Source organism: Vulpes lagopus, chromosome 10 (genome assembly GCF_018345385.1).
Source record: "Vulpes lagopus strain Blue_001 chromosome 10, ASM1834538v1, whole genome shotgun sequence".
Taxonomy (NCBI): Eukaryota; Metazoa; Chordata; class Mammalia; order Carnivora; family Canidae; genus Vulpes; species Vulpes lagopus.
In genome coordinates this window covers 35,012,084-35,039,110 of record NC_054833.1, presented here as the reverse complement: position 1 = coordinate 35,039,110, position 27,027 = coordinate 35,012,084, and the positions used below count along the sequence as shown (strand labels likewise).

General features: G+C 49.3%; 1 protein-coding gene and 1 pseudogene across 6 annotated transcripts in view; one reads left to right on the top strand and one right to left on the bottom strand.

Annotated features, from left to right (window-relative positions):
• LOC121499445 (protein PIP-1-like) overlaps positions 1–26,649 on the top strand; it is a 30,155-nt gene extending 3,506 nt beyond the window's left edge. The window contains exons 4-7 of one of the 6 annotated variants that reach the window (XM_041770044.1): positions 18,560–18,676; positions 20,604–20,726; positions 25,196–25,309; positions 26,074–26,649. In XM_041770044.1, the coding sequence (XP_041625978.1) occupies positions 20,660–20,726; positions 25,196–25,309; positions 26,074–26,198 (306 nt within the window). In that variant the 5' untranslated portion in view covers positions 18,560–18,676; positions 20,604–20,659 and the 3' untranslated portion in view covers positions 26,199–26,649. Of the gene's footprint in view, positions 1–413; positions 483–2,387; positions 3,561–9,082; positions 9,420–15,979; positions 16,057–18,559; positions 18,677–20,603; positions 20,727–25,195; positions 25,310–26,073 lie in introns of those variants that run through there. The other 5 variants (XM_041770043.1, XM_041770045.1, XR_005990129.1 and 2 more) reach the window with 5 other exon arrangements.
• On the bottom strand, positions 9,997–12,225 carry LOC121499444 (annotated as a pseudogene).
• Positions 26,650–27,027: the final 378 nt, after the last annotated feature.

Sequence of the window (27,027 nt, the reverse complement as noted above, 5' to 3'; positions counted from 1 at the left end):
GAAGTTTCCAGTCCATTTTATGCCTGGCCTCAGGGAGAATTTTTTGGCAAGCACAAACAGAGTTGTTTGAGAACAACCTCCCCACACCTGCTGGTTTATCTGGAAGCCTGAAGCCCTTTGCAGGATTACCTAGATAGTGGGGAGAGCAGTGAATGCCTTGGGGGCTGTGGGAGAATGGGATTGCATCTCCCCACCTTGATTCTGGCAGCGCCTGAAGGAGCAGGTGACCTCACAGGGACATGGTCCACTGGGAAAGGTGGCCCCTCATCTCTGTGGATTTCAGCTCTGGCAGGAACCAGTGAGACCCCGAGCATGAAACTAAACAGGAACCAGGAGCTTCAGCAGAGGCAAATATTTCTGCTGTAAATTCAGGCAAAAATCCATGAACTTCCACTGATGTGTCTCTTCTTTAGACACTCCTCCTGAAGGAAATGAGGAGAGAAGCCCCCGAAATAACAGAGATGGATGTTTTTACCATCCAGGTAGGTGGTGATGGAGTGTCAGATTCTAGATGACTTCAAGAGAGTGAGAAATAAGATATTGTTTGGACACCAGATTATAGTAACAACAAATTCACACCCACCACACCACCCATACTTCCTTTTCTAATAAAACTTTCAGAGAGCCCTCATAAATCACTTTAAGTAGATTTATATTCAATTCAGATGAGCATGAGCCCCTCCTGGTTTCTTAAGTCTTTGTCAATACTTCCACTGAATGTTGGACAGCTAAGGTCCTTCCACTATGCCATGCTCTCCCTGGTCCTATATTTTCTGCTAAACAAGGCTGTGTGGTGGGTCTCTGGGAAGGGTGAGGACAGGATGGTAATTTTCTCATGACCTCCTGCATAACTCAAATTTTGTACCTAAGGAATTAAGGAGGTATCATAAGTGTTAATTTGATCACTCTGAGGTCTCAGATCCTAGGGGCAGACAGTGTAGCACCTGTTTTCAGTCAGAACCTGTTTGCTGGCTCTGCCTACCCTACACTCAGAGATGTGGGAAGGCAGGACTCACTTGTAGAGCAGACTGCTAGTGGGGCGGTGGTCTTCTTCCAGGACTGTCTACCAAGGGAAATGCCATCCAAAGCAGCTTCTTCCAGACCCCTGCCCCCGCAGCCCCTCTCTGGGATGTTGAGCTAATTGGAGCCCAGAGAAGGAGAGGCCAACAAGAAAGTGCCCACGACTCTGTTTCCTAAGGAATGAAGAACAGGTAGACCGTGATGTTGGTTATAGTGTGCACCTGCTCATTGAGGCAGCAGGATGCCAGCCCCTACTTCTCTCTTCCTGTACCCTATTCCTCAGAAGGCAGAGATTAGGGTGATGGTCCTTATGGTCTTGGTCTCTGTGTTCCTTCCTAGTCCTGCTACTTGGAACTCATGCTCATTTGATAAGGGCCTGAGCAAAAATGTTCTGTTTCTGATCCTGAGGGAGACAGGGAAGACTGACAAGGGCAGAGGGTGTCATATCTTGAGCACAACATGCCCTTCCTGACCAGGGACTCGGCCTTAGAGGAGAGCCTGATGCTCTCCCTCCAGAGGGAGGGAAGGTGGGGGGAAGTAATCCAGACAGAGAAACATGGTGAAAGGATGGGAGAAAAGTGAGCCCAGGGTTTAACTCTCATCAGAGGCAGATGAGGAGGAGGACAGGCTGAGGGAAATAAAGGGTGGCATTCATTCAGGAGACGTACCTGCTCAGGAGAGGCCTGTGTCCCCACTTCCCAGCGAGCCAGACTGTCCCAACTAGAGAGGTGCCTGTGCATGTGCTCTTTAGTACCTTCAAAAACAGAATGCCGAGCTCTCTTCCCATCCAGAGAAAATGATCTCATTGCTGCTTGCAAAGCAGAGAGCAGCCTTAAAGGTTGGCTTCCCTGTTGAACCAGAGACAGAGATGTCATCAGGTTTGATTAACTGTCTGTGGCTAAGCTGCTGCACATCCGAGCCCAGCTGGGCTCTTCCCAGGAAAGAGATGCTGGAATAGGAAAGGGTTTTGTGTCTGTTCTGCTGGTGAGGACTTGCGGATTCAAAACATCAAGTAACTGTCCTGATTCACAATACTTTACAGAGACAAAATTAAGCCTCAGCTTAGTTAAGACTCAGATTTTCTCTGTCCCTCTGGCCCTGCCGAGGCCCTCTGAGCCTTCAAGGACAGTGCCAGGCCCTCACTCCTGCCACATCCCCAGCACCCCGCTGGAAATACCCAATACAGCTTTTAGCAATGAAGTTCTAGAACTTGTTAGTGAGAAAGTGAAAATAAACTTTGTTTCACAGTTTACTAGAAATTACAGAAAACCACAAGATGGGAAATTCAGAAGGTTCAGGAGGCAGAGGGCTAAAAAGGGAGGCATCTGGCCCTCATTGTTCTCATCTTCTTTATTTACTTAATTTAGCGGCAGGATGGAAACAAGCTGAGCTGTCACTTGTATTAAATCCTTGGAAGTGCCAACACGGGGTCCCCAACACTGCTGGGTTCCAGGTGACTCCGATACACCTGTGCCTCACAGTCCTGGCTCCAAGGTGGTGAGGAACGTCTTTACCAGAGCCAACAGACCATCGATTCCAAGTCTGGAGCTTAGCAACATGAAAAAACAAACAAAACACATAATAAGTAAATAGCAATGGAGAGAAATCTTTGAAATGACTTCTGCCTCTTCAAAATTCAACAATGACAAAAATGGAGAGAGTTGAGACCACACAGACAATGGCCATGTGGCCACCTTTGTCGTGTTTGTGGCTGCCTGACTCACACCTGTGACAGCTGGAGAGCTTGTCCAGAGGCCTGTCATGAGCCTCACTTAGGGAGCCTTCCGGAGGTGTCCCTACCTGCGTGTCCCTTGGCGGTCAGCATCTCAGGCTCCTCCAGCTGTGATGCTTCTGCTCTGCTCCATCCTGGTGGCAGCAGGTGACCTTATCCCTGGGCCCTCTCCATCCTCACACCTGAACTCAGGGACCTGAGGATTCGGGTGGGGGTAGGGGGAGGAGTCTTCACCTCTCACAGAGTCAGGACACAGTGAGCAAGGCCGCCCCCTGCAGGCAGCCTCCCGGCTGAGAGCATGCATTCAGCCTGGCCCCCTGTTCACCTGGTGTGGGTGCTGGGCAGGCATCTGGCCTCATGGTGAGCCAGAGGCTTCTCCTCCTTCCTCGGGTTGTGGGGGTGGGTGGGCAGACTATGGCTTGCCACCCGAAGGCACAGCTCACTTAGAAGGCCTGCGGGGCTCACATGTTCCCCTGCCCTCCCTCAGACCCCCAGACTTATGCCAGGATTTCTTTAGAGACGTGCAGTCAACCTGAAATTCTCCTCCCTAGTCCCTGGCTCTCTACGCCCAAGGAAACACCTGTCTCTGTGACCACTGTCCTCCAGCAGGTGCTGTTGGGTGGAAGCCTGGTGTCCATTGATTTCTGTCTCAGCACGTGGAGGCCCCTGGGAAACATAGGTTCCTCCAAGCACCTCTGCCCCAGGACTGCCCTCCCCTAACCATGAAAACCCCCAGTTTATTTGGAAATTCTGCATCCATGCACATGGGGTATGGTGCCCTAGACTCTCTCTCATGGTTACTGAGGATTCCAAGTTCGACTCTCCCTGGACTCACGACCTCACCCCACTTCACCTTTATGCCTTCCTTTGTGCCTAGGATGACCCCCCCCCCACGAGGAGTGTCATCCCTTTACCTTCAGAGTGATAAAGGGTGTTTGTTCACACGGGGATTTCGAGAGGGTAGGGTTTCACAGAAGGGTTCTGTACCCAAGGGGCTGGACTGCCCTTCCCACTGCTCTCACATTCCCTCCCCTTCTATGCTCCTGAGCCCTAGGAGCCTCGGGCCTGGCCAGAACCTTCATCATGTCACTAGGAGGACAACTGTCTTCTCATCCCCCATCCCAGTGCTGGTCCTTCCTCCCAGATTTACCCACTCAACCTTCTCTCTACAAAAACAAGGCTCTCAGCTTTTAGAAATGGAAATGACTGAAGGTTCTTTGTCCTCCCTCAGCAGCAAGACATCAATCAGCCTCAAGACAAAGCCAGGTCACTTGGAAGTCACTGTTTTCAGTGCTTCCGTTTATCTCTGTCACAGCATCATTTTCATTGAATGAAGCTATAATCCGTGTTCCTGCCAAAGTCTCCGATTCCTCCAAAAGCTTTCTCTCCAGAATTGAGAAGTGAGTCCTTGAACTCCTACCATGGGGAAGGCTCTCTGCAAACCTGAGGTCCATGGGTAGGAGGCAGCACAGGGCAGGGTCCGACTGTTGCCACCACAGGACAAGCTGGGGAGCCTCCTTCCCACCCCCCACCTTTTCTGAAGCTTGCCAGGCTGCCGGCTGCTGATGCTCAGGCCCGCAGCTCACCCCCAGGCAGCCCACCCCCAGGCAGCCCTGTCCATTCCTCTCTGTAGCTGGGAATCCATCTGTGTTCTGCACATGAGGCGGCCCCCCTCAGCCGCCCTCCCAGCTGGGGCTCCTGACCCGTGAGAATGCTCCCAGACGCCGCCAGGGGGCGCCACGCACCCTGCCCTGGTTTGGGAGGCTGGGTCTCAAGGGTGATCTCAGAGAGTTCTTTGACAATTGTGCATCTGGCTTCTCTTGATTGCCCAATTCGGTGGAAAAGAGAGACATAAGAATGGGGGCACCAGAAATAGGCGCTGTAGTTTCCATAACCTGGCGCTTGGTCTAAGACCGCGAAGCCGTGACTGCCCCAGAAGTAGACCTAGAGCTTCCACTGGAGGCTCCCGGGCCTCCTCCAGGGCACTTGGTGACCAGTTGGGGATAACTGCTCAGGAGGAATGGGTTCCCCGTGCTGAAGGTGACCTGCTGTAGGTTGTGCCCAAGGGATGATGTATCCGTAGGAATTTGATTTTTTTTTGGACAGATTTTATTAATTTAAAGATTTTAATTTATTAATGAGAGACACACAAAGAGAGACACAGGCAGAGAGAGAAGCAGGCTCCATGCAGGGGCCTGACATGGGACTGGATGCCGGGTCTCCAGGATCAGGCCCTGGGCTGAAGGTGGCGCTAAACCACTGAGCCACCGGGCTGCCCTGGACAGATTTTATTTTTAAGGAAGCTCTACACCCACTGTGGGGCCCAGACTCACAACCCGACATCAGGAGTCCCAGGCTCCACTCACTGAGGGCCCCACGTGCCCCACCCGGGAATTTCATAGTTTTAGTCATCCAGGAATGGAAGCCTGCTTATCACTCAAAGCTAATTTTCACATTATTTTCACATCACAGTTCAGGATCCGTGGTGCCTGGAGCCCAGCTGAGCTCGCAGAGGGCTCTGCCCAGAGCTGAGCCCCTAGCCTTTCAGACCACACCTGCTAGGATTTTGAGTGGAAAACCCCAGCCCTTAATCCTGTCCCAATTCCAAGGGGGAATGGTCAGCAGCAGGGAGCAAGTCCCAGCCCCTGTGGATGGGGCCGGTCTGCTGGTTTGGTCCCTTCCCCAGTGGCAGGTGCATGGGAATTGGGGGGTGGGGTGCACCCGGGGCCTTCTCTTGGCCGGGACACAGTAATGTCCCCTGTTACCACCCATATGTAGGTGCACCTGTCTGTCTCCTCTTGTGTGGATGAAGCCTTTCCCTGATGGGACTCCTGGAGGCCAAAAAGCCATAAAAGCTGGTGTGCTTGCGTGAGCCCTCGGAGCTCTCAGAGCACCTGCCACCAAACCCAAAGATTCCTGAGTTCAGATGAGCTGATTGTGGAACCCGTCATATTGGCCGTAGGTCACACCAACCTCAAGAAATTTCTGCGTGAGGAGGTGCCCCAGAAAACACTGCACGGTCCCTTTAGGGGATTAGATCGGGTCTCAGAAACCCAGACGCTGAGCAAAATAGATGCTTCAACTCTTAAGGCTCAAATGAGCCTCCTTCGGGCACACCTGCTGAACTTCTGCCTAAAAACTATGGTCCTGGAAGCGACACCTATCTACGAGAGTGAAAAAATGTGACTACATCCTGAAACCTCGTTTTGGTAACTGTCCCGTTGAGGGACCCAAGTATGGTGCTCTGCACCCATTTGGGACCAGATTTGGGCTGATGGAAATGTGGGTGGAACTGCATTGGCAGCTAAGAGTCCAACTGAACTGCTGCCAGCCTTCAGGACGGTGACAGGCCGCTGGGAAGAACTTTCCCCGAATGTAAGAAAATGTAAGGAGTGCACTTTGAAGTCGGGCTTTCAGAATTAAACAAACAGATGGTGATACCCATTTTACTTGGCATAAGGAAGTTTCCAAAAGGCCTCAGAATTCCAAAATCGTTTCATTGAGAGATTCCTGCAACACCCCCACGAGAAACTACAGACAGGGCTTGTTCAATCCGGCCTGCAAGTGTTACTGTTTGTCCCACCTGTGACTACAAAGTAGGTCTGTGATCAGAAATTGGCCAGATTGCAGAGCCTGATAGCATTAAAAGAAGTTAAAGAAGAAACTACGTGTCCTCCCCTCACCTACATTGGAGCCAGGTACCCAGAGGGTCAGGAATGCCTCCCCAACCTTCCTGGGGCATTTACTGAAAAAGAGAAGGTAGCTACAGGGTGAGCCCACCTACGAGAACATTGAAGCTGCAACGCAATTCCTGGAGCAACTGAGAGTCCCTGGCCTCCTCTTACAAATCTTTGCAGCCCTGGAATGCAGCTCTGGAGGCAAGCCTAAGTTGCATATTACATGATGCCATTTTAGCACTTGGCCGGCCAACGTCCCCTGTTTACCCCAAAGTGCTGGGAATCTGCACTCTCTCTTGGGCCCCTGAGACGCCAATGTCATAAATGTGGCAGGACAAACTTCAAGGAGGAGATTACACCACAAGTTGGAACTCCTTCTGGAACCTGGGCAACCGGGCAACCCGGCAACCCTGAGGAGGGAGTGTGTGGTCTCTGTTTCGTCTGTCTGTGGGTCTGTACACCTGTGTTGTGGATGTCGGTATTTGCTGCCTCCACATGGAATCACCAAAGTTCATTCTCCAAGAACACCTGGGAGGGACGTGAAGAAAATCCAGCACTTACCCGAATTAAGACTTGGTAGAAATCCTCAGGGTGATCATGGGAACTGACCCCACGACTTTTCAGGTTCATGTGCTCTGGGATCATCTTTGGCAAAGAAAAGGTAGTTTCCGTTTGGTTGGATGGAAACAGGCCCGTCTTCAGACTTACCCGCGTTAACTATCTCGCAGATGGTCAGACAGGCTCATGTTCTCTCTCAGATGATTTGTCAGCAAGGAGAACAGCCTGGCCTAACAGAACTACTAAGAACAAGGAAGTTCATTAGATAGAAAGAGCACAGGGCACCAGGGTGGCTCAGCTGGTTAAGAGTCTGCCTTGGGCTCAGGTCATGGTCCCGGGGTCTTGGGATCCAGCAAGTGTCAGGCTCCCTGCTCAGGGGGGAGCCTGCTTCTCCAACTCCCTCTGCTTCTCCTGCTTATGCTCTCTGTCAAATAAATAAATTAAGTCTTTTTTTTTTTTTAAATTTTTTTTATTTATTTATGATAGTCACACACACAGAGAGAGAGAGAGGGGCAGAGACACAGGCAGAGGGAGAAGCAGGCTCCATGCAGCACCGGGAGCCCGATGTGGGATTCGATCCCGGGTCTCCAGGATCGCGCCCTGGGCCAAAGGCAGGCGCCAAACCACTGCGCCACCCAGGGATCCCTAAATAAATAAAGTCTTAAAAAAAAAAGAAATATCAAAGACATTGTTAGATGTATTTTTAATTTTTTTAAAAGATTTTATTTATTCATGAGAGACAGAGAGAGAGAGGCAGAGACATATTCAGAGGGGGAAGCAGGTTCCCTAAAGGGAAGCTGGTATGGGATTTGATCCCAGGACCCCAGGATCACGACCTGACCCAAGGCAGATGCTCAACCACTGAGCCACCCAGGCACCCCTAGATGGACTTTTTAAAACTTTCTCCAAATCTTTGGGTCTTGTGAGCTTTAACTGATTTTAAGTTAAATCAAATGATAGGCAGTCATTAACTGTCCAGGTCAATACAAATAAGATGAAAGGTTAAAACATTAATTGCTAATCCTCAGCTTGCTTGATACCTGGGATTATTAGTAAACATGTTAAAAACCCTGAAAAAAATTCGCCAGAAGAAAATATGTTTCCAGAAATTATAAAACATAATCATAAATTTGCCAAGCCCCAGAATGCTAATAATATAGAAGACTGTTCATGCTTGTGTAATCTTTATTTTCATGAAAAATTAAAGTTCCTAAGGGTGAAAAATTCTAACATATCTAATTAAAGCAACCAGAAGAAATCAAGGAAGTTTATCCTAATGCAAGGAAATTAGGTTGTGTATTTTCAATAACGGACAGTTATAAAGGAGGCTCATGCTCTCTCTGATAATTTGTCAGCAAGGAGAATAGCCTGGAATGATGGCCGGCTTCTCTCAGGCCTCATGAAGTTGTTGTGAGTGGCCTAACAGAAAGGCATTTTTTTGTTGAGGGAAAAGAAAGGAATTTTGTCCTGAGAGAGGCTAATTATTCAAAGTGGGAAAGAGAGAGAAAAAGAAAAAAAAAAAAAACAGGACAAATGTGAATATCAAAAGAAAGTTGTAGAAGGTTTATAAAAAGGAAACTTTGGAAAGAAATTTTAATGTGTGGTCAAGGCAGAAGGCTTTTAATTAAGTGAAATGAGTTTTAGATTTATTTATTTGAGAAAGAGTGGGAAGGGGCAGAGCAAGAGACCTTTAAACATTTTTTTAAAGATTTATTTATATTTTTATTTTTTAGAGGAAGAGAGCATGAGCCTGGGATAGGGGTGGTGGGGGATGGTTAGAGAGATAGAAGCAGACTCAGGGCCCTGAGATCAGGACCTGAGCTGAAATCAAGAGGCAGTGGCTTAACCCACTGCACCACCCAGGGGCCCCAGAGGTAAATGGGTGCAAAACCAGAACTGGTTTGCTCTCTGTTAAAAGGACAAAGTCTTCATTGAACCAACACTTGAGCTATTGGTCTGCTCTTGGTAAGAGATTGTAAAGGTTTTTCTTTACATTTTTAAGTCATCCGCCAGGAAAGCGAAGATTGCGGGTTTTCCTCAATATGTGATGCATGAAAATGTCTTTAAATGTTTTAGTTTTTCTTTCTTTAAACAGAAAAGCTCCAATTCACCTGCTACTCCATCCGGCAGGAACATCCTCGGACTTGCCTCCCGCGGAAGCTGTCAGGCCACCACGCTTGGACACCCACCGAGCTTCTCTTTCCCCATTTACCAATTCAAGATACACGTGCCTTTAATGCCCGGGGTGCCCATGGATGCAATGGGGATCTTAGGGGCACGCAAAACTCTTTGCATAATGATGTGACCAGCTATTGCCCTTGCCTCTTCCTCTTCCCCGGATGAGCAACTTGCTATCTGTGAATGAAGAAAATTCCTGAGCACTTTCTCTGCCTGGAGTAGCATCCACCATTGTGCCAAAGAGTGGAGGCCAGGTTTGTGACACTGACACTCATGGGCCTCTTTAGCAAAAAGTGAGATAACAGGTGCACAGGGTGGTATTCTCTCGCTACCTTGACCCAGGTGCACCTGAGGAAGCAGGTGAGTGAGGCTTGAGACTCCCCAGGGAAAGGCCTTCCAGGCAGAGGGAGTAGCAAGGGTAAATGTCATGAGGCAGACTTTGCTTGGGAGTTTGCTTGAATAGCCAAGAGGCCCAGAGAGTCTGGAGTGGCCAGGGTCGCAGCAGTAGGTAGGGGAGAGCCACTGGGAGCCCACATCTTGCAGGGCCTGCCAGCCCTCTAAGGGTTCTAGCTTGACTCTAAGTGCACCGGAGAGCCAGGGGAAGGTGCTGAGCAGGGGAGTGACCTGATCCGCCCATGGTGTCCCTGGAGCATCTGACTGAGGGTGTGCAGGACATAGTGTGGCAGGGAGTAGGAGGGCCAGACCGGACGGAGGCAGGGAGACCGGACAGGAGGCTGCTTCTGTTCTTTCTTTCTTCTTCTTTTTTTTTTTTTTTTTTTTTTTTACCTTCAGGACTTTTTAATGTAAACATTCTTGATTAACTAATTTTCAAAATAATGATACAAATTTAGCATTCTTCTTGGAATGGAAGACTTGCTCGGAGGTTACTTCATTCTTTTTCTCTTTTTCAAAAGTGCATCTCGTAGTGCCAGCTGTTTTTCTCGGAAGGAACGCTTGTTTTTTGACTGGACGTTATGGCTATATTGCATCATCATAAAGTTCTTCTGTTTTTTCTTCTCTTTATTTGTGGAACTGGAAAATGGGTTCATTTTGGTTTTCTTCCTCACAAATTCTTTTCGGTCTGTCTTTCCAGCCACTGCTGTTGCTAGTCTTGTCTCCTTGTCAGATTTTGGCTTTTTATGAAGGCGTTCAATGTCCCGAAGAGAAAGTAACTCACCCCTGGGCTCCTCATCACTATCTATTTCAATATATTTCCTCTTTTGGGCTTTCCCTGGGGTAGCGTCGAGTTCTTTCCTCATTTGGGCTATGCGGATTTTCTGGAAGTCTTCCTGAGTTAGAACTCGGCTCGTGCTAATGGCTGCAACTTTGGCTTTCCACTCCCCCATGGGCATCCTGTTGAGCTTCTTGAATATTTCTTGCTGCTCTTCATCAGAAGAATGATGCACATCAACCCACTCACCATCAGCATCTGCCTCCTCACTGAGACTGGTACTTTCCCACCCATCTTCAACATTTTCAGCATTCTCTTCTTTTCCAACTTCTAGAACTTCTGCTCCTGGAATGTAATCTTTAGCATCTAATTCTCCATATTCTTACACTCTTGCTTCTATGGAGGCCTCTGTAGGCTTACCCCGGAATTTTCTTCTGCAACATCTTAGGATTCAGGGTTCGGAAGAGCTGAATCAAAGTTCTAGCAGACATCATCACATTCTTTTTTTTTTTTTTTTTTACATCATCACATTCTTATCTCTGTGTGTTTTATACTGAGCTAGGTCTTGGAGAAGTTCTTCAGTCATGGCTAGGGGACATCGAGCTGTTATCTCTTTTATAGCATTGATTCCTACTGTCATGACCTCCCCAGAGTTCTTGTCGGTGACAAAATTGTTGGCCACAGTCATGAGCACTGACTGAATGATCTCTGGGGGTACTAAGTGATGAGATGCTTGGGCAGCAAACAGAAGGATCTTTGTTACTTCTCTTTGGTGGGGCTGCAGAAATCTTTGTACAAAGGGATAGAAGTTGAAGAGAAAAAGCTCATGAATTCCCACCAATCTGGAGATGAGGTTCATGAGCATCATTTTCACCTCAAACCTCTCCGTAGAGCTCTCTAGTTGTTTTAATAATTTTTCTGCAAAATCTTGGGGATTATGAATCAAATGAATAGCTGAAAAGTTAAACACCTCTGGTTTCTTATTTTTTTTTGTTTCTTGAGCACTTTCATAGCCTTTTCCAACCTTTTCTTGTGTTTGGAGCTTTTCTTCCCTGTGGCATATTGCACTAGCAGGTCTCTTGCTGTTGGTCCTTCATCCTCGGATTCTGAGTCGCTGTCCTGTTTCTCCTCTTCATCTTTCCCAAGGAAAAATGTCAAAGCAGCAACTAATATATTGGTGACCTTAGAGAAACATGCAGTTGTGATCACACTGACAATTTTGGCATCATTCCAGATGTTTCTTCTGTAGAGTTCAGTCATCACATCCAAAGATATCTTGGCTGCAGTTGCATTGCTATCTCTTAACATGGTGTACATGAAATTCTGCAACACAATATTCACTTTATTGTTCTTGTGTTTTGCATTTATATTCTTGATATCAGTGACAATATGTGTGTATAAAGTCTTTCGCAGAAGCTTATCATGGCAATGCAGAAGTTCAAAGAAGAGTTCTAGCAAACTTGATGGATTGATGAGATTCTTATTTCTCAGCAAGATCAAAGCTTTGCAAAATGTCATTCGAAGATCTGGATCCAAGACAGTGTGATTGTAGGAGAGAAGATCTTTCAGCTCTTGAGGAAAGTTACTTAAATGTTCTGGGTAGCAGTGACCAATTTGTGCCATAAACATCACTAGCTCTGCCAGTTCTTTGCTAGGTTTATTTGGTTGTAATTTAAAAATCTCCACATTGGATTTGTAGTGATTATACTGCTGTAGAAACTCCTCGACGTAAGCTGGCGGATCCCGCTTGATCAGATTCTGTAACTGTGACAGGTTGCTGGGCAGCTTGTTATTGTTTCTGTTAGACATGTTGGTTGCTGAGTGGCTCGCAAGAAGCGGTCTGAAGAAGCACCTCACTGCTAGCCCTTTTCTTTTCTTTTCTTGTCTTTTCTTTCTTTTCTTTTCTTTTCTTTTCTTTTCTTTTCTTTTCTTTTCTTTTCTTTTCTTTTCTTTTCTTTTCTTTTCTTTTCTTTTCTTTTCTTTTCTTTCTTTCTTTTCCTTTCCTTTCCTTTCCTTTCCTTTCCTTTCCTTCCTTTCTTTCTCTTTTTCTTTTTCTTTTTCTTTTTCTTTTTCTTTTTCTTTTCTTTTTCTTTTTCTTTTTCTTTTTCTTTCTTTTTCTCCCTCTTTCTTTTTTACATTTACTCCTCTGTGGATCTGATACATTTTTTAAAAACAGAATCTTCAAAATTTCTATTACATAAAAAAATTCTATGATTATTTGTAGGTACATTAACAGCTATGAAAGACTCCATTTCTGTGTATTTATCTTTTTACAGAATTAGGTGTTTGAATAAAGGCAGAGATCTCTCTCCTCTGTCTTCCGGAATCCAGGCAGACCCCCTGAGCACTGTGGGCATTACTGCTCCGCTGCCTTCAGCAGCTGGTGCTGTTCCTGACAAGAACAGTGTTGGTTCAATGATTCTGCAGTGGATCTGCTCTTCTCTCTAGGAAGGGGTCATTCGTTATCTTCCTTATACTTGCCGAATGTACTGGAAGCTCACAATTTTGAGCAAGGCAGGGTCTTACCACATTTTCTCTCCTTGACACTTGCTAGACCCTTTCTACCTAAGATTTATACCTCATTTGAGGAAAATGGGGAAACATTTTTTCATTGACAAATCCGTCCCATATTTTTTTCTGGAATGCTATAGGTCAGTGTTGCTCTGTGGGTCCACCTTCCACATCTTAGGAACTCCTCACACATTTGTTGTGTTTGTCATCTTTCTCTGCTCTGGGAGATGGAAGGCAAGACTGGCAGGAAGGGAGAGTACAGCACCCCAACATGCGTTTTCAATAAGGAGGGAGCAGCCAACCCCAAAGGCTTCCAGGGAATTAGGGAGAGGAGGGCTGACAATGTTGGGCCCCAGTGTCCTGAACCTCTGCCCTCTGGGACCCCATGAAGCTCAGGGCAGGGCAGCTTTTGGGAAGGCAGTCAGGCCTGATGGGTTCTGATTGGCTAAAATTCCAGGTCCTAAAAAAAACGTTTTGAGGCTGATATTGCTCACTTTTAACATAAAAATTGGAAGCACCCCAATGGCAAATCCCTCAGGTTTCCTTGGGATTTGGCCTCCCTGCCACCCACCCCATGCGTACTCACCCCAGCCTAAGCTGACATTCAGAGGCCTCTCCCGGAGCCTACTCAGGTCCTCACTGACACAGCAGTGGTGGATTCAGCCAAGGGGAAATTCATGTCCTCTTCCTGTTCTTTGTCCCTGGGGCTCTTCACCCCCTCTGGCTGCAGGAGGCCCTGTGGAGAGGAGGCTCCCTGAGAGCCGATCCCTCAGCACACGGGGCCATGCTGTTACTTATCAGACATTGACTCTAATTTTGCTTGTACATGATTTTGAGGGCTCCCTGAAAGTTTACTTGGGGCAGGAAGTATGGGTGTGGTGGGTGTGGATTTGTTGTCATTATAACCTGGTGTCCAAGAAATACCTTACTTCTCACTCTCTTGAAGTCATCTAGAATCTGACACTCCATCACCACCTACCTGGATGGTAAAAACATCCATCTCTGTTATTTCGGGGGCTTCTCTCCTCATTTCCTTCAGGAGGAGTGTCTAAAGAAGAGACATATCAATGGAAGTTCATGGATTTTTGCCTGAATTTACAGCAGAAATATTTGCCTCTGCTGAAGCTCCTGGTTCCTGTTTAGTTTCATGCTCGGGCAGAGCTGAAATCCACAGAGATGAGGGGCCACCTTTCCCAGTGGACCATGTCCCTGTGAGGTCACCTGCTCCTTCAGGCGCTGCCAGAATCAAGGTGGGGAGATGCAATCCCATTCTCCCACAGCCCCCAAGGCATTCACTGCTCTCCCCACTATCTAGGTAATCCTGCAAAGGGCTTCAGGCTTCCAGATAAACCAGCAGGTGTGGGGAGGTTGTTCTCAAACAACTCTGTTTGTGCTTGCCAAAAAATTCTCCCTGAGGCCAGGCATAAAATGGACTGGAAACTTCTTGGAAGAATATGGGAGCTATTTTGAGAAAGGAGAGAGGAAAGACAAAAAGGGTTTAGCAGGTCAGCTGGTATCCTGCCACAAAATGGTTTTTGTCCTTGAGCTGAATGTTATACAAAAGGAAAAGAGGTTTTAGGGGAGCTTTAGCAACTGGCTGGCTGAATCACCTGTTTCCCACCCTCAAGTGAGAGCAGAGGGGCTGAGCAGAGCCCCTGGGCAGGGCAGGGACACCTGGCCTGGTGGGAGCTCCTAGGATCTTGGCTGAGTCCCAGGTCTGGGTCCCCCAAGGAGATGCTGGAGGTCTGTGTGGGAACTGGATGGAACCCTTGCCGTCTGCTAGCTTCATTTGTAGCTGGCTATCCCCCACCCTGTGAGCCTGGGGACAGTGGCTGCTGCTTCTGTGCACCTGTCCCCACCTCAGCCACCTGCACTTTCTGCCAGCGACACACATAGGTCACGTAGCAGATCTTCTCTTTCTTTTTTTTTTTTTTTCCTTTTTTTAAAGATTTATTTGTAAGTAATCTCTACACCCACCATGGGGCTCAAACTCACCACCCTGAGATCTAGAGTTGCATGTTCTACCCCTGAGCCAGCCAGGCACCCCTGGTCTTCTTCTTTTAAGAACTTCCCACCCATTCTGCTAATCATAAATATGTCCCATCATAAGACCCTTTCCCCAGACATCCCTAGGATCACAGGCTGCCTCGGGGACGTTTCCACCTTCTGCCCCCAGGCCCAAATCCCCACTGACAATGAGGTTATCAGTGCCTACATTCGCAGCCAAGGGGTTGTTGATTTTACCTCCTGTGGGTCCTTCTTTAAAAGCAATTAGCACTGATTTCATTCTTCAGGATATGAAATACTGTCTCCCACCCCCCACCTCCTGACATGTGCATGTTGGGGATGCTGTCCCGGCAGCAGATCTGTGAGAGGGGCTTCAGCCCTCCATCCCCCCTGGGGTGAGTCAGAAATTCAGGTCCACAATTACGTGCCACCATGACATCAGTGTAACCGGGAAAGCCTGGAATGATCCAACCATACATTTCCCACCTCATTCTGATCCTGTGGATAAGTTTCCCTAGGGACCAGTCCCCCTCATCAAGGCACCAGGTGTGGTTATTGCTCAGTCCTGAATAGCAGGTGTCAGTTCCCTGACAGCCATAGGATTATTCCTCTGACACAGTCCCAACCTCTCTGAAAACTAGGGGCCCCCTAAGCCTCTTACTGCTTCTGAGCTGGCCCTCCACCATCCCTCGATGATGTGCTGTTCCCATGTGCGACTCCCCCGAGGGCCCTGTGTGGCATGTGGTGTCCTCCTCCCTCTATGAGAGTACGTGACCATACTCAATCTCATCTGTCAATCTCATCTGTTTCCACTGTCCCATATTATGCCTTTGGTCATCTTCATAAGTGAGGAGTGGGATTCCCTCCCTCATCCACAGGGTGGGTAAGAGGTGCACATCACCCTCTTAATCCAGGGAAGGAAGCACTATGTCCGGGGAGCCACAAGGGTGCTCTGGACTCAGGTTCTTGCAGAGAGTGCCAGGGAGAAGCTCCAAAGGAATGCATCCCTTTGGGCAGCCCAGCAGCAGGGTGCATTCCATCTTCCTATCGGAGATCTTCAGAAATCATATGATCAGGTGTGTCAGAAGAACCACTTGATAAAAAACCACTTGATAAAATCCACAGGCTTATGGAGCTGGATTGGGCCTGAAGAAGCGTCTCAGAAAGCCAAGACCAGTATTGACCAGGGCCATCTCTGTAAGGTGAGCTGGAGGGAAGTGGTGCACGGGGATTAGAGAGAATGGTTTCTGCTAAGGGGGCTGCCCCCAGGAGCAGGTCAGAGTCTGTGGGACTGTGCGTGCAGGGCCCGGGGTGATGTGTGGCAGACAGCCGGAGCCCAGGCCTGGGTGACAGGTACCAGCCGTGTGCACCTGGCCACAGCACTGACCCTTAGTCTTCCACTGCACAAACCGGAGGTGACCGTGCCCGGCACCTGGCATCACCTGGAAATAGAGGGCGCAAGTGGAAGTGCTCCTCAGGCTCTTGCCTGGGGCCCTGGCCCTGGGTAAACGCTTAGATGAAAGTCATTCTTGTTTTGAATCTTTGGAGCCCTTTGGACAGATGGAAAATAAGAATAGCTTCATGAAATAGCCTCCGCTCCCGCAGGCTTTGCAGGCATCAGCTGGTGGGGAAGCACAGCAGGAGGAGGTGTGTGTGAACTTTTGCTGAAGTCTGGGGATGAAATCTGGTTCCGCATTCAGCCTAAAGCCATAAAGTACTGGATTGACCGTCCCTTTATTCCATGAGTCCACCTAGGATTTTTCAGCTTCCCGTGTGTAAAAGCCATACACGCTCGTCAGAAACTGTACTTGGTTTTTTCTAAGCTTTTATTTATATATTTATTTATTTTAGAGAGAGAATGAGAGACAGCTAGAGCACTCATGAGGGAGGGAGGGGAAGAGGGAGAGAGAGAGAGAGAGAGAGAATCTTAAGCAGGCTCCACACCCAGGGAGGCGCCCAGTGCAGAACTCAATTTAAGGACCCTAAGATCATGTACCTGAGCTGAAATCGAGAGTCGGATGCTTTTTTTTTTTTTTAAAGATTTTATTTATTTATTTGACAGAGGAACAGAGAGAGAGGGAGAGAGAGAGCACAAGCAGGGGAAATGGCAGGCAGAGGCAGAGGGAGAAGCAGGTACCCTGAGGAGCAGAGAGCCTGATGCGAGTCTTGAATCCAGAACCCTGGGATCATGAGCCAAAGGCAGACACTTAACCAACTGGACCGCTGGGGTGGCCCAAGAGTCAGACACTTAACTGACCTAGCCACCCAGGCACCCCAAAATGGTACTTTGGATCTTTCCCTGGGTGGGGAGAGGCACTGTGACACCCTCTCCTAAGGGGTGGACGCTGCAGGCCACGCTCCCAGTGTCAGGAGGGCCAACAGAGACTCTCACAAGCATTCTGTTCCTGCAGTCATGCTGTTTGCCCCTTCATCACACTCCGATAAATGACATGAGATATTCCATCTGGTATAAAGTAGGCTCGCACAGGTGATTTTGCCCGACCGCGGGCTGCCGTGAGTGTTCTGAGCGGTGTAAGTGATGACAGGTAGTAGGTCAGGTGTGTATTCGGTGCTCTCTTGACTTAGGATTTCGCAACTCAGGATGGGTTTGCTGGGGTGTAACTTCATCGGAAGTCCAGGAAGATCTGTGCTTGTTTCCTTTGCTGCTGAAAAACATCACAACTTAGTGGTGTAAAACAACACTTATTTATTCTCTTAGCATTCTGGAGTTGAGATCTGAGATGAGTCTCATGGGGCTCAAATCCAGATGTCGGCAGCACCGGAGCCTTCTGGAGCTTCTGAGGGACAATCCTTTCCTTGCTTCTTTCAGCTTCTGGAGCCTGCTGGCATTCCTTGGCTTGTGACCCCCTCACATCGCCTGAGTCTCTGGCTCCCATCACTACATCCCCCACTAGGGACTGACTGACCTGCCTTCCTCTCCTAGGGACCCTATGATTACTCGAGCCCCACCCGGAAAATCCAGTCTCATGTCCCATCTCCAGATCCTTAATGGCATCTGTAAAGCCCCTCCGTGCAAGAAAGTAACATTTGCAGGCTCCAGGGATTAGGACAGGGACGTCATCTGAGAGCTACCATGTGGATTCTATGCACTGTCCTGTACATAGTACACAGTGCAGACTACACACACCACAGACACATGTACGCACATAGGTATGTACCCTAGTGTGTATGTATACACACACACGTATGTATCTTAAAAGATTTGTTTCTAGAAATTAACTCACATGATCAGGGAGGTTGACAGGTCACATGTTGGGGCAGGGTACCTGCAGCCTGGACACTCAAGCAGAGTTTCTTCTTCTCCAGGACATTGTTTTTGCTGCCCTCGTGTTAGTGACGGCAATGTCCCTTCCACACAGTCGACTGATTGTCCACATGTACAAAGGGTCCTCATGGTGACACCTGGACTAGCATGTGACTCATCAACTGGGGACAGAGCCTCCCGTGTAAAGCTGACCATCCCTGACATGGACATTTGTGTTTTCCATCCTGTCCGGGGCACCTTCAGCCGTTGAGTCTGTGGCCGCATCTTTGGCTGCTGTCTCGCTCCCGCCTCCTGGTCCTTCCACACGCGTCAGTGTTGGGGCTTGCGGGGGCCTGTTCATTCTTCTGCTTTCTTTCCCTCTTTTCCTCAGGTTGCATAATCTCTGTCAACCTGTTTAATATTTCTGCTTCTTTCTTCAGCCAGTCGGATGGACCACTGACCCTTCCCACTTTTTCATGGAAGCTGACCTTGTCACCTCCAGAATTTCCATTCAGTTCTTTTTCATAACGTCTGTCTCCTGGCTGGTGTGTTGCTGGGTGAGCCAATGATTTCCTTTAGCTCTTGAACACGTCCCTAAGGGCCTCTGGGCCGCCTCGGGTGAACCAGACATCAGCCTGTCCCACGGGGAGTGTCTTTCTCCCACCTTCACTGAGGGATAATTGACAATAAAATGATACATATTTAAGGGAGTACAATGTAACGATTTTGTACACACGTATTTTGTGAAATGATTACCACATCCAGCTAATTAATCACTTGGCATGCTTACTTTTGCTCTGTGCGTGGTGATGAGTAAGGGACAGGTGGGGCTAGATAGGGAGACAGAGATAGGGGGCTACGTGGTCAGGCTCACAGAAATCCCGACAATGTGGAGGCGTTGGGAAACCAGAGATGAGGGAACACACCAGGCCACTCCGCCCTCGGTGTCTGAGGAGAGGAGTCTAGTTTATGACAGTCTCCTGTGGCCAACAGCAAATAACCAGATCATAAAAAAGAAGTCAACCATTAAAAATGTTATCACAAGTCCTTAATCCATGGCTCTGCCAGTAGAGACGTTAAAAAGATCGAAGTTCCCCGATTAGCTTTCAGGGAAAGATCAACCCTCAAAGCCCTCCATGGCAGCCCTGTCGGGAGCACCTAGTCCTCTTGTAACTGAGCTTTTGAACCCCTTACCAACATTCCCACACTCCCATTGCAGACGGTTTCTGGGACCATCTCTTTCCTGGGTGTGGGCCCCATATTCCCGGGGCTCTGCTGGCCTCACAGGGTTTTGATGCAACTGGACATTTTAGGTAAATTATTGTAGCAACTTGGATAGTGGTTCCTGCTCTTTGGGCCCGCCTCCCAGGGATTTGGGTTGTTTTCTGGACTATCTTTAGGGACTGGCCTGAACGGTTTTAGTGAAGCTGACTTGCTCCCGGGGTAAAACATCTGCTGTCTCCCCGCAGATAGCTGTTTGCAGTCAGCTGTGTGCTGCTCCCTGTGATCTGGGGAGGGCGGTGAGCAGGAGACTATCGGCCTGTCTCTTCCCCTCTTCCCTCCGTTAAGCTCTCTGCCTCTGGGCCTCCAAGCAAGCTCCGAGCCTCCACTAGTTGCTGGCTAAAGGCTCCATGCTTTCAACAAGGCCCTGGGGTAGAGAGAGCTCCCCCGTTTGAATTTGTTGGATGTCTCTAGAGTGATTCCCAGGGTTTTGAAACACTGGTTTGAAAACCACTTTTCACTTGTTATGAGTGAGTAGGGTGGAGGTGGGTGTGCAGTGCTCCTCCCAACACCATTCTGGAAAGGAATCCCGCCACCCACGGTAATCTAGCAGCCCTGAGAGAAAAGAAAAGGTTACTTAAAAAGGGAACGGTGAGATTTAAAAAAGCTGAAAACGAAAACCAACTATGGGTTACCGCAGTAGAGCCCGTCAAGATTTGGGGGAAATGCCTTCCTCGGCTCCTGTTGGGCTCAAAAGTGACAAAGCAAAGCAGGTGTGTTTCATTTCTAAGACCTGAGACAACACCACCACCAAAACCTACTGTGTTCTGTTGTGTGCTGGCCTCGCATTTTTTTTCAAAAGTCTAAGCATGTGAATAGGAGAGCATCTTCAACAGGGCGGGTGTGTTTATTGACACCATTCTTCAGTCTGTCCCTTGGACAGGACAAACTTCTTTACGTGGGGCCACGTTCCCTAATTCACTTGAATCTCACATCTTCAGTTATGTAAGTCTGGCTTTATTATTCCATTTATGACTGGGAAATTGAGATACAACCAGCGATGCCTTCTTATTTGAGTTGGCTCCCTTGGGGTCGGGTCAGTGGGGGGAGCGTGGCCAGGATCACTGGGGGGAAGGCAGGGCTCCTCAGGTGCTCTGTCCTCATCTGTCCTCACTGTATCCTGGGGAAATGAGCCTTCGCTGGGCTGCCATTGGCTGCTCCTCCAGCCCGCACTCATAAAGCCTCGATTCTCACCGGCTCCAGATACCTGCACCTCTGCCCGCTTCTGCCAATCTTTGAGGCCGGGACCAAACGCGGAGATGGGTCGCTGCTTGCTGCTGCTGCACCTGCTGCTCATCCTGTGCTCACAGCTGGACCTGCTCCAAGGTGAGGCGCTGGGGAGCAGTGGAGGGCAGTGGGGACTGACGAGGATCCGGGGGAGTGGTGCTTTCCAGCTCCAGGTGGGACTTCTCTCCCTGACTCTAGATCTACCTGCCTTGTCCTGACTTGTCCCCAACGGGTAAGATGACCACGTGGGTTATTCTTTAACTGGGACATCCTATTTTTCTAGGGACACATTTCAGTGTCTTTGTGCTTGTAACTTTTGTCCCCACAGCATCATGTACTTAGACACTTTTCAGGCTGATATGTGTTGGTACTCTCTCTGTTGCACTTTAACATTTCTGCTGTTGGGTTATCCTGTGGGATCAGGGTGGCCCCCACCCCAAAGGTGGTTCCGATGTCTGGACCCACAATGCCACATCTGCACCCAGAAGAAATGAGAAGGTTTTCCTCTTACCTGCTGAGGCTTTCTTGGAAAAGCAAGACTTGTGTCCAATTGGTGTCTCAATGGACTGAGGAGGAGGGAAGGGAGACTGGCTCGGGAGGTACATGGTGGTTGGGAGAGGGCCAGGGGCATGTTCCTGCCTGTGGTGAGGGTCTGAATGTTTTGAACCTCCCGCCCATGCCAATTGCAGGAGCACCGGGGCCCAGATGTGGGGCAGAAGGGATGCGACAAGATCTGTCACTTGTCAAACATCCAAAACCGCAGTCAGACACTTTATTAACGGCAACTGAATTTAGGGTGCCATACCGTTGTGGACACTTAGATTGAATCATAAATTAATTCTTCTGAAGCTTTGGTGCCTGGGTGGCTCAGTGGTTGAGCGTCTGCCTTTGGCTCAGGGTGTGATCCCGGGGTCCTGGAATCAAATCCCCCATCAGGGTCCCTGCAGGGAGCCTGCTTCTCCTTCTGCCTGTGTCTCTGCCTCTCTTTGTGGGTCTCTGCCTCTCTCTGTGGGTCTCTCATGAATAAATGGATAAAATCTTTAAAAAAAATTCTTCTGAAGCTTAACCATTTCCAGCAAAGCTTGCTGAGAGCAATGTAGGTTCCTCATCACCTTCAATGAAAACTTTTGTAATTCAGTTATCCTACCTGTGTGTGTGTACATACTTAATTAGCAAAAAGTCATTTCTACATGCCCTGTAGTTGTATAATGTGTGTGTGTGAGGGGTTGTGTTGTACAATTGTTGGAACACAGGATACAATCAATTTGTTCTGTAGTTATACTATCACCACAAAAGAAATGATTTTATGTTCGGTGTGAACTTTGACACTGAATTTACAACAGCATTCACAAAAAGTCAGATGTTTTACCATCTACGGAATATGTGTCCACAGCTTTTACTTGATTCCATGGATTGAGTGAAGAATAGAATGATTATTGGCATTAACTGGCCGCTGATATGATTCGTTTACAACGTTCTCCATCTGCCAGTGGAATCAGCCTAGAAGTAGTCCAGGTTTCTCTTAGGGTATGTGCACTAGAAGGCTCAGAATACCAAATATGGCAAGTTAATTAAAAAAACACTCATTTGATCTAAATAAAAATTCATCTTCCTGCCCTGTGTTCTCCCAGAAGCTGGATCTGAGGCACAGATCTGAGTAGAAATAATTTGATTGGACAGGGGTCCCAGGAAATGCCAGCAAGAGAGTGAGGAAGTGAGACGCTGAAGGAAGGAGCAGGTGAAGGAGGCATCCTTGAGCTAGATGCCAGGTGGGCACCCAGAGCCCGGGGCTCAGTCCCACTGGGACATTCTGGAGGACAGCGTTGAGAAGGCCGCAAGCCGTCCCATCTCAGTCGGTGTACTTATGCACCGACTCCCCACCTGCTCTTGGGAGAGGGCTACCTCCAGGGGCTTTGACTCTGTAGGACCCCAGCATACGGGTGTTGCAAGGCGAGTGTGCCCCGTGGGCCCCAGTCAGAGTCGCAGGTGTGTGCAAGAGCAGCCCACAGCCTGTGCGGGTGAATCAGGCTGGGAGGCAGGGGGAGGCAGGGGGAGGCAGGGGAGGCCGACTGCAGTGCCATCTCTCCCCTGGGCCTCTTGCATTCTCTCCTTCTTTTAAGCTCCTCTTGCATTCCCTCCTTCTTTTAAGCTCCCATCGTCTGCACAGCAGCCAGAGGCAGCTTGCAACACAGTAACCAGTGCGTGTCACTCCTTATTTTTATTTTTATTTATTTGTTTTTTTAAAGATTTTATTTACTTGAGAGAGAGAGAGAGAGAGAGAGAGAGAGAGAGAGAGGCAGAGACACAGGCAGGGGGAGAAGCAGTCTCCCTGCATGGAGCCTGATGTGGGACTTGATCCTAGGACCTCAGGATCATGCCCTGAGCCTAATGCAGACGCTAATCGCTGAGCCACCCAGGCATCCCTCACTCATTTTTAAACCTCCAGTGGCCTCCTCTCTCGAGTAAAATCTCAATTCCTAAGGCGGCTGAAACTGTCCTGTCCAGTAAAAATATAAAGCCAGCTACAGGTGGCATTTTGAGTTTCTGAGTAGACACATTTGAAAAATAAGAAAGGTGTAGCATTAACTTTAATAATGTATTTTATTTACCCTGATATATCTAAAATAGTATCCATTGCATGTCATTGATGTTACACTTACACTTACATCAGGAAGCAAAAGAATTTTTTTGCCTATGTGTTTGAAATCACTCATGGCCCATCTCTTTGGGTTTTTTGGTTTTTTTTTTGTGCATTTGTGCGTTTCTCTTTTTTTGCGTACAGAGCACCAGGGACAGGCCCCATGGGCAGAAAGAGCTGCAGGGGGGGTTGTGAGGAGTGACTGATTATATACTTTTTAGTTAGTGGGGGTTAGGGACAGCTTCTGTCTCCAAGGAACTTGTGCTCCTTACAAGTGGGATCTCCAGACCCCAGTGGGGGGCTCCTGCGGTTAAGGCAGGGCTGCTCTTACCCTAAAACAGTGGTCAGGAGACCCTTCAGATGGGGAGCAGCAAGCCGTGTGTTTGCAAGGTGATTGCTAACCTATACCTGGAGGGGGGTAAGGGTTGTGGGAGGGAAGTCACGCTAGAGAGAGCCGGGGTGCCGCGATCACACAGTGAAGGAGACCTTGAGGAGCTGCAGGAGAGTTACCCTCTGTGAGCCTCTGTGAGCCTCGGGAGCTTGGCGTGGGGATGGTGAGCCTCAGCAGAGTCCGCTGCCTGCTCCCTTCTTCCATCACCTCCCCCTCTGACAGCTTTGACCCTTAAATCTTTGAGGTTGCTGTGGGCAGAAGGGCTCCTCTTCTGTAGCTTCCTCCTGCTGAAGCAGGTGCAGAGAGGCCCCTACCTGGGGGTCCCGGGGGCCCTGCTGAGGATTTAGTAGGAGCCCCGCAGTCAAGACAAGGCCGAGCAGCTGTGTCACGAGTGGGTAACATGTGGGCATCCCCTCGGGTGGGGAGGGTCAGCTGTGGCCTTGATGGGGGGCAGGGGAGGAGTTTTGGCACCAGGCGCTGGGACATTGGGAAAAACAGCAAAACAGGATGAAAATAACAAGAAGAAAAAGAAGCCCAAGGAAGAGTCCTTTGACAGTTGCCCAAAATCCTAGGGCCCAGGCATCGGACCCGTGACCCTGCAGGTGCTTGGCAGCCCCCGGGCAGGGGCCCAAGGTGGACGGCGCAGCCCTGAGGAGGGCCCCGGCTCTGGCCCCCGGAACCTCTTCCATCTCATTTCCAGTTGGCCAGCCCCCCCCACTCCTCGGCTGTCCCTCTCATTCCTGGAACCCGCCACACCGATTTTCTCTCACAGCCCCTGCCCTTGCCCCTCTATCTTCCTGGAGCCAGTTCCCCAACTTCTCCCAGGTGTTGAAAGAGCCAGCCTTTCCTTCTCCCTTTAATTTGCCCACGTGTGAGTGTGAGTGAACCCCCCCCCCCCCGAGAGAGCCTCTCTGGCCGCCCCGGGTGAAGGGACAGCCCTACTGGCCCCCACCTGCCAGCTCTGTGTCCTCGGGCCACAATCTTCCTCTGTCACCAGGACCTGAGATCATCTCTCTCCCGTGTCCTTTGTCAGCTACTTCCCCCATTTCTTTGCAGCCTTGAGGACATAAGTGCCATGCATGTTTCATTCCTCCCTCCTGTCACTCTGTCCCTGACATCGGGGACAGCCTGGCACACAGCAGGTGCTCAGGGGGTGTTGAGTGAAGGCAGGGGCCAGCTGCTGCCCTCCTAAGGTTGGAGAAGAGAGAGAGAGCTGGGGCTTGGGCCAGACGTTGGCAGGTGACACCTGCGGCTCCCTCCGCCCTTCCTCCTTCTCCTTTCCTGAGTCCTTCCTGACTTACCCGCCCCCCCCTCTGATCTCATCCTACCCTCCTCCATCCCTGAGAGTCGAGGGGGATCTTGTCTGTGCTCCTCCCAGGTGTGAGCCAAGCACCCAGAAATCCCCAGCTTTCAGCCACATCATCGGGCCTGGGAACCGGCCACTGTCCAGGCTGGGAGTCGCCCAGAGGGTGTGCTCGCTCCTGACCCGTGGGAACGCAGGGCCCGGAGAGCCTCAGGATGCTCATTTTCTCTTTCCAGCTCTGCAATGTTTCCAGTGTAAACAAGTAAATGCCAATGGGGTTTGCGAGGATGGGAAAAGTACCTGCCAGGCTGAAGGCAACCAGCAGTGCTTTCTGAGGAAGGTCTATAAAGGTAGGTGGGCCTGTGGAGTGTCCTGGGTGACCTTAGCCTGAAGTTGGGTGCTAGGAGTGGGCGTGCAGGGTTGGGAGGGGTATGAGTCCCCCATGGGACCACGTGGATCTGGGGGCCCCAGGACAAGGAAAGGTGACTCCTGGACCCAGGAAATTGGAGCCATAGGAACCCTGGCAGCAGCACCAGTATAGGTAGGGGTTGGTTGTCTTTTTTCAACTAAATGTGTGAATCTGCATCATCTGGTTCTGGTACTTGGCTGCCAATGGCTCTTAACTGGGCAGGTACCTGCAAGAGAAGACAGAATCTCCTGTTAGCTCCTGGGGTGACAGGAAGGGCTGCTAAAATCCCACTGAGTGGGACCTGTGTGTTGTAGTGTTTGGGGGAGCCACGGGGTAGAGGTGGGGAGAGAGGGTTGGGGAAGGTGATATGGGCAATTCCTATTCACGCCTTCCTGACCTCTCCTGTGTGGGGAGGGAACCCTAGGACACAGAGCCCCTCCAGCTATCCTGTGAGAACCCACTAGGGGGCCCTATCTCAAATTTCTCAATCCTGAGAGGCAGATACTCCTCCCTACCAGAGCTAGCAGTTCTTGATGGAAGGTTCCAGCTTCTCTCATTCCTTGATTAATTTGTTATCAACTATCACTGATCCATTCAGCAATATTGATTAAGCACTGCTTGCCAGGACCCGCTGGACCCCACAGCCATGCGTCTTGAAACCCAGGTTTTGGGGTCTCACTTGCCCCCTTCTCTGCCTCTTTGCAGATAACATCCTTTCGTACGGATACCAAGGTTGTAGCAGCGTGTGTTCCCCTATGACGATCTTTAGTAAGGATGTTAATTTGGAGGAGAAATGTTGCAATGACTCACCTTTCTGCAACAAGTTCTAAAGATGGGGCCCAACTTCGCCCTGACCTGCTAGAGGAAGCTGATTCAACACACTTTTCAACTCTCACGATCTTTACAACTACTGTGTGCTGACCACAGGTTCCCCAGAGGGGGCCTGACACAACCTGCTAGTTGTGTGCTAGGCGCAGTCACCCTTCTCTTTGCCTCATTGTGAGATGTCACCGGGAGAGTCTTTAACATCCAACTGGGGTGAAGAGTGGTGGGCACCAGTAGGTCCAAGCATGATTTCTTCCTTTCAAAATCCTAATCCTAGTCACATTGATTTTCACTTTAAAAAGGCAGGGTCTGTGGGATACTGTGGGGTCTGTGATTCTGGGTGTTCTGGAGGCAGCCAACTGAAGGAAGAGGGAGAGTCCTCAGAAGCTCAAAAGTGTAGGTAATGAGTTGGCTGTAAATGATGTATTAGGTGGTGGTGAGCTGCTGTAACAAGAATTTCTGAAATGTTGATGTCTTAAAACAATAATAATAATAAACGACTGCTAACCCATTTCACAGTTCAATGAGGTGGTGGTGATTATTTAGAGAACCCAGCTCCTCTGAACTTTTTAGGCTGCCGTCTTTAACATGGCCTCCAAGGTCTCCACCGTGGGGAGTCACACTGGGTCTTTTGTGGCCGGAGCTCACAGCGGTGTACATAATTTCTGCCCGCATTCCACTATTACTTGACTCCAAACAATTTGTAAGAAATGTAATCTTGCCACCTGCCGTGCAATCTGTTGTGCCCGAGAGAAAATTCAGATGCCCTGATGAACATGGTGGATAGAGTCTGGTTCCTTCCCCCACCCCCACCCCACCCCACCCCTGACCGTT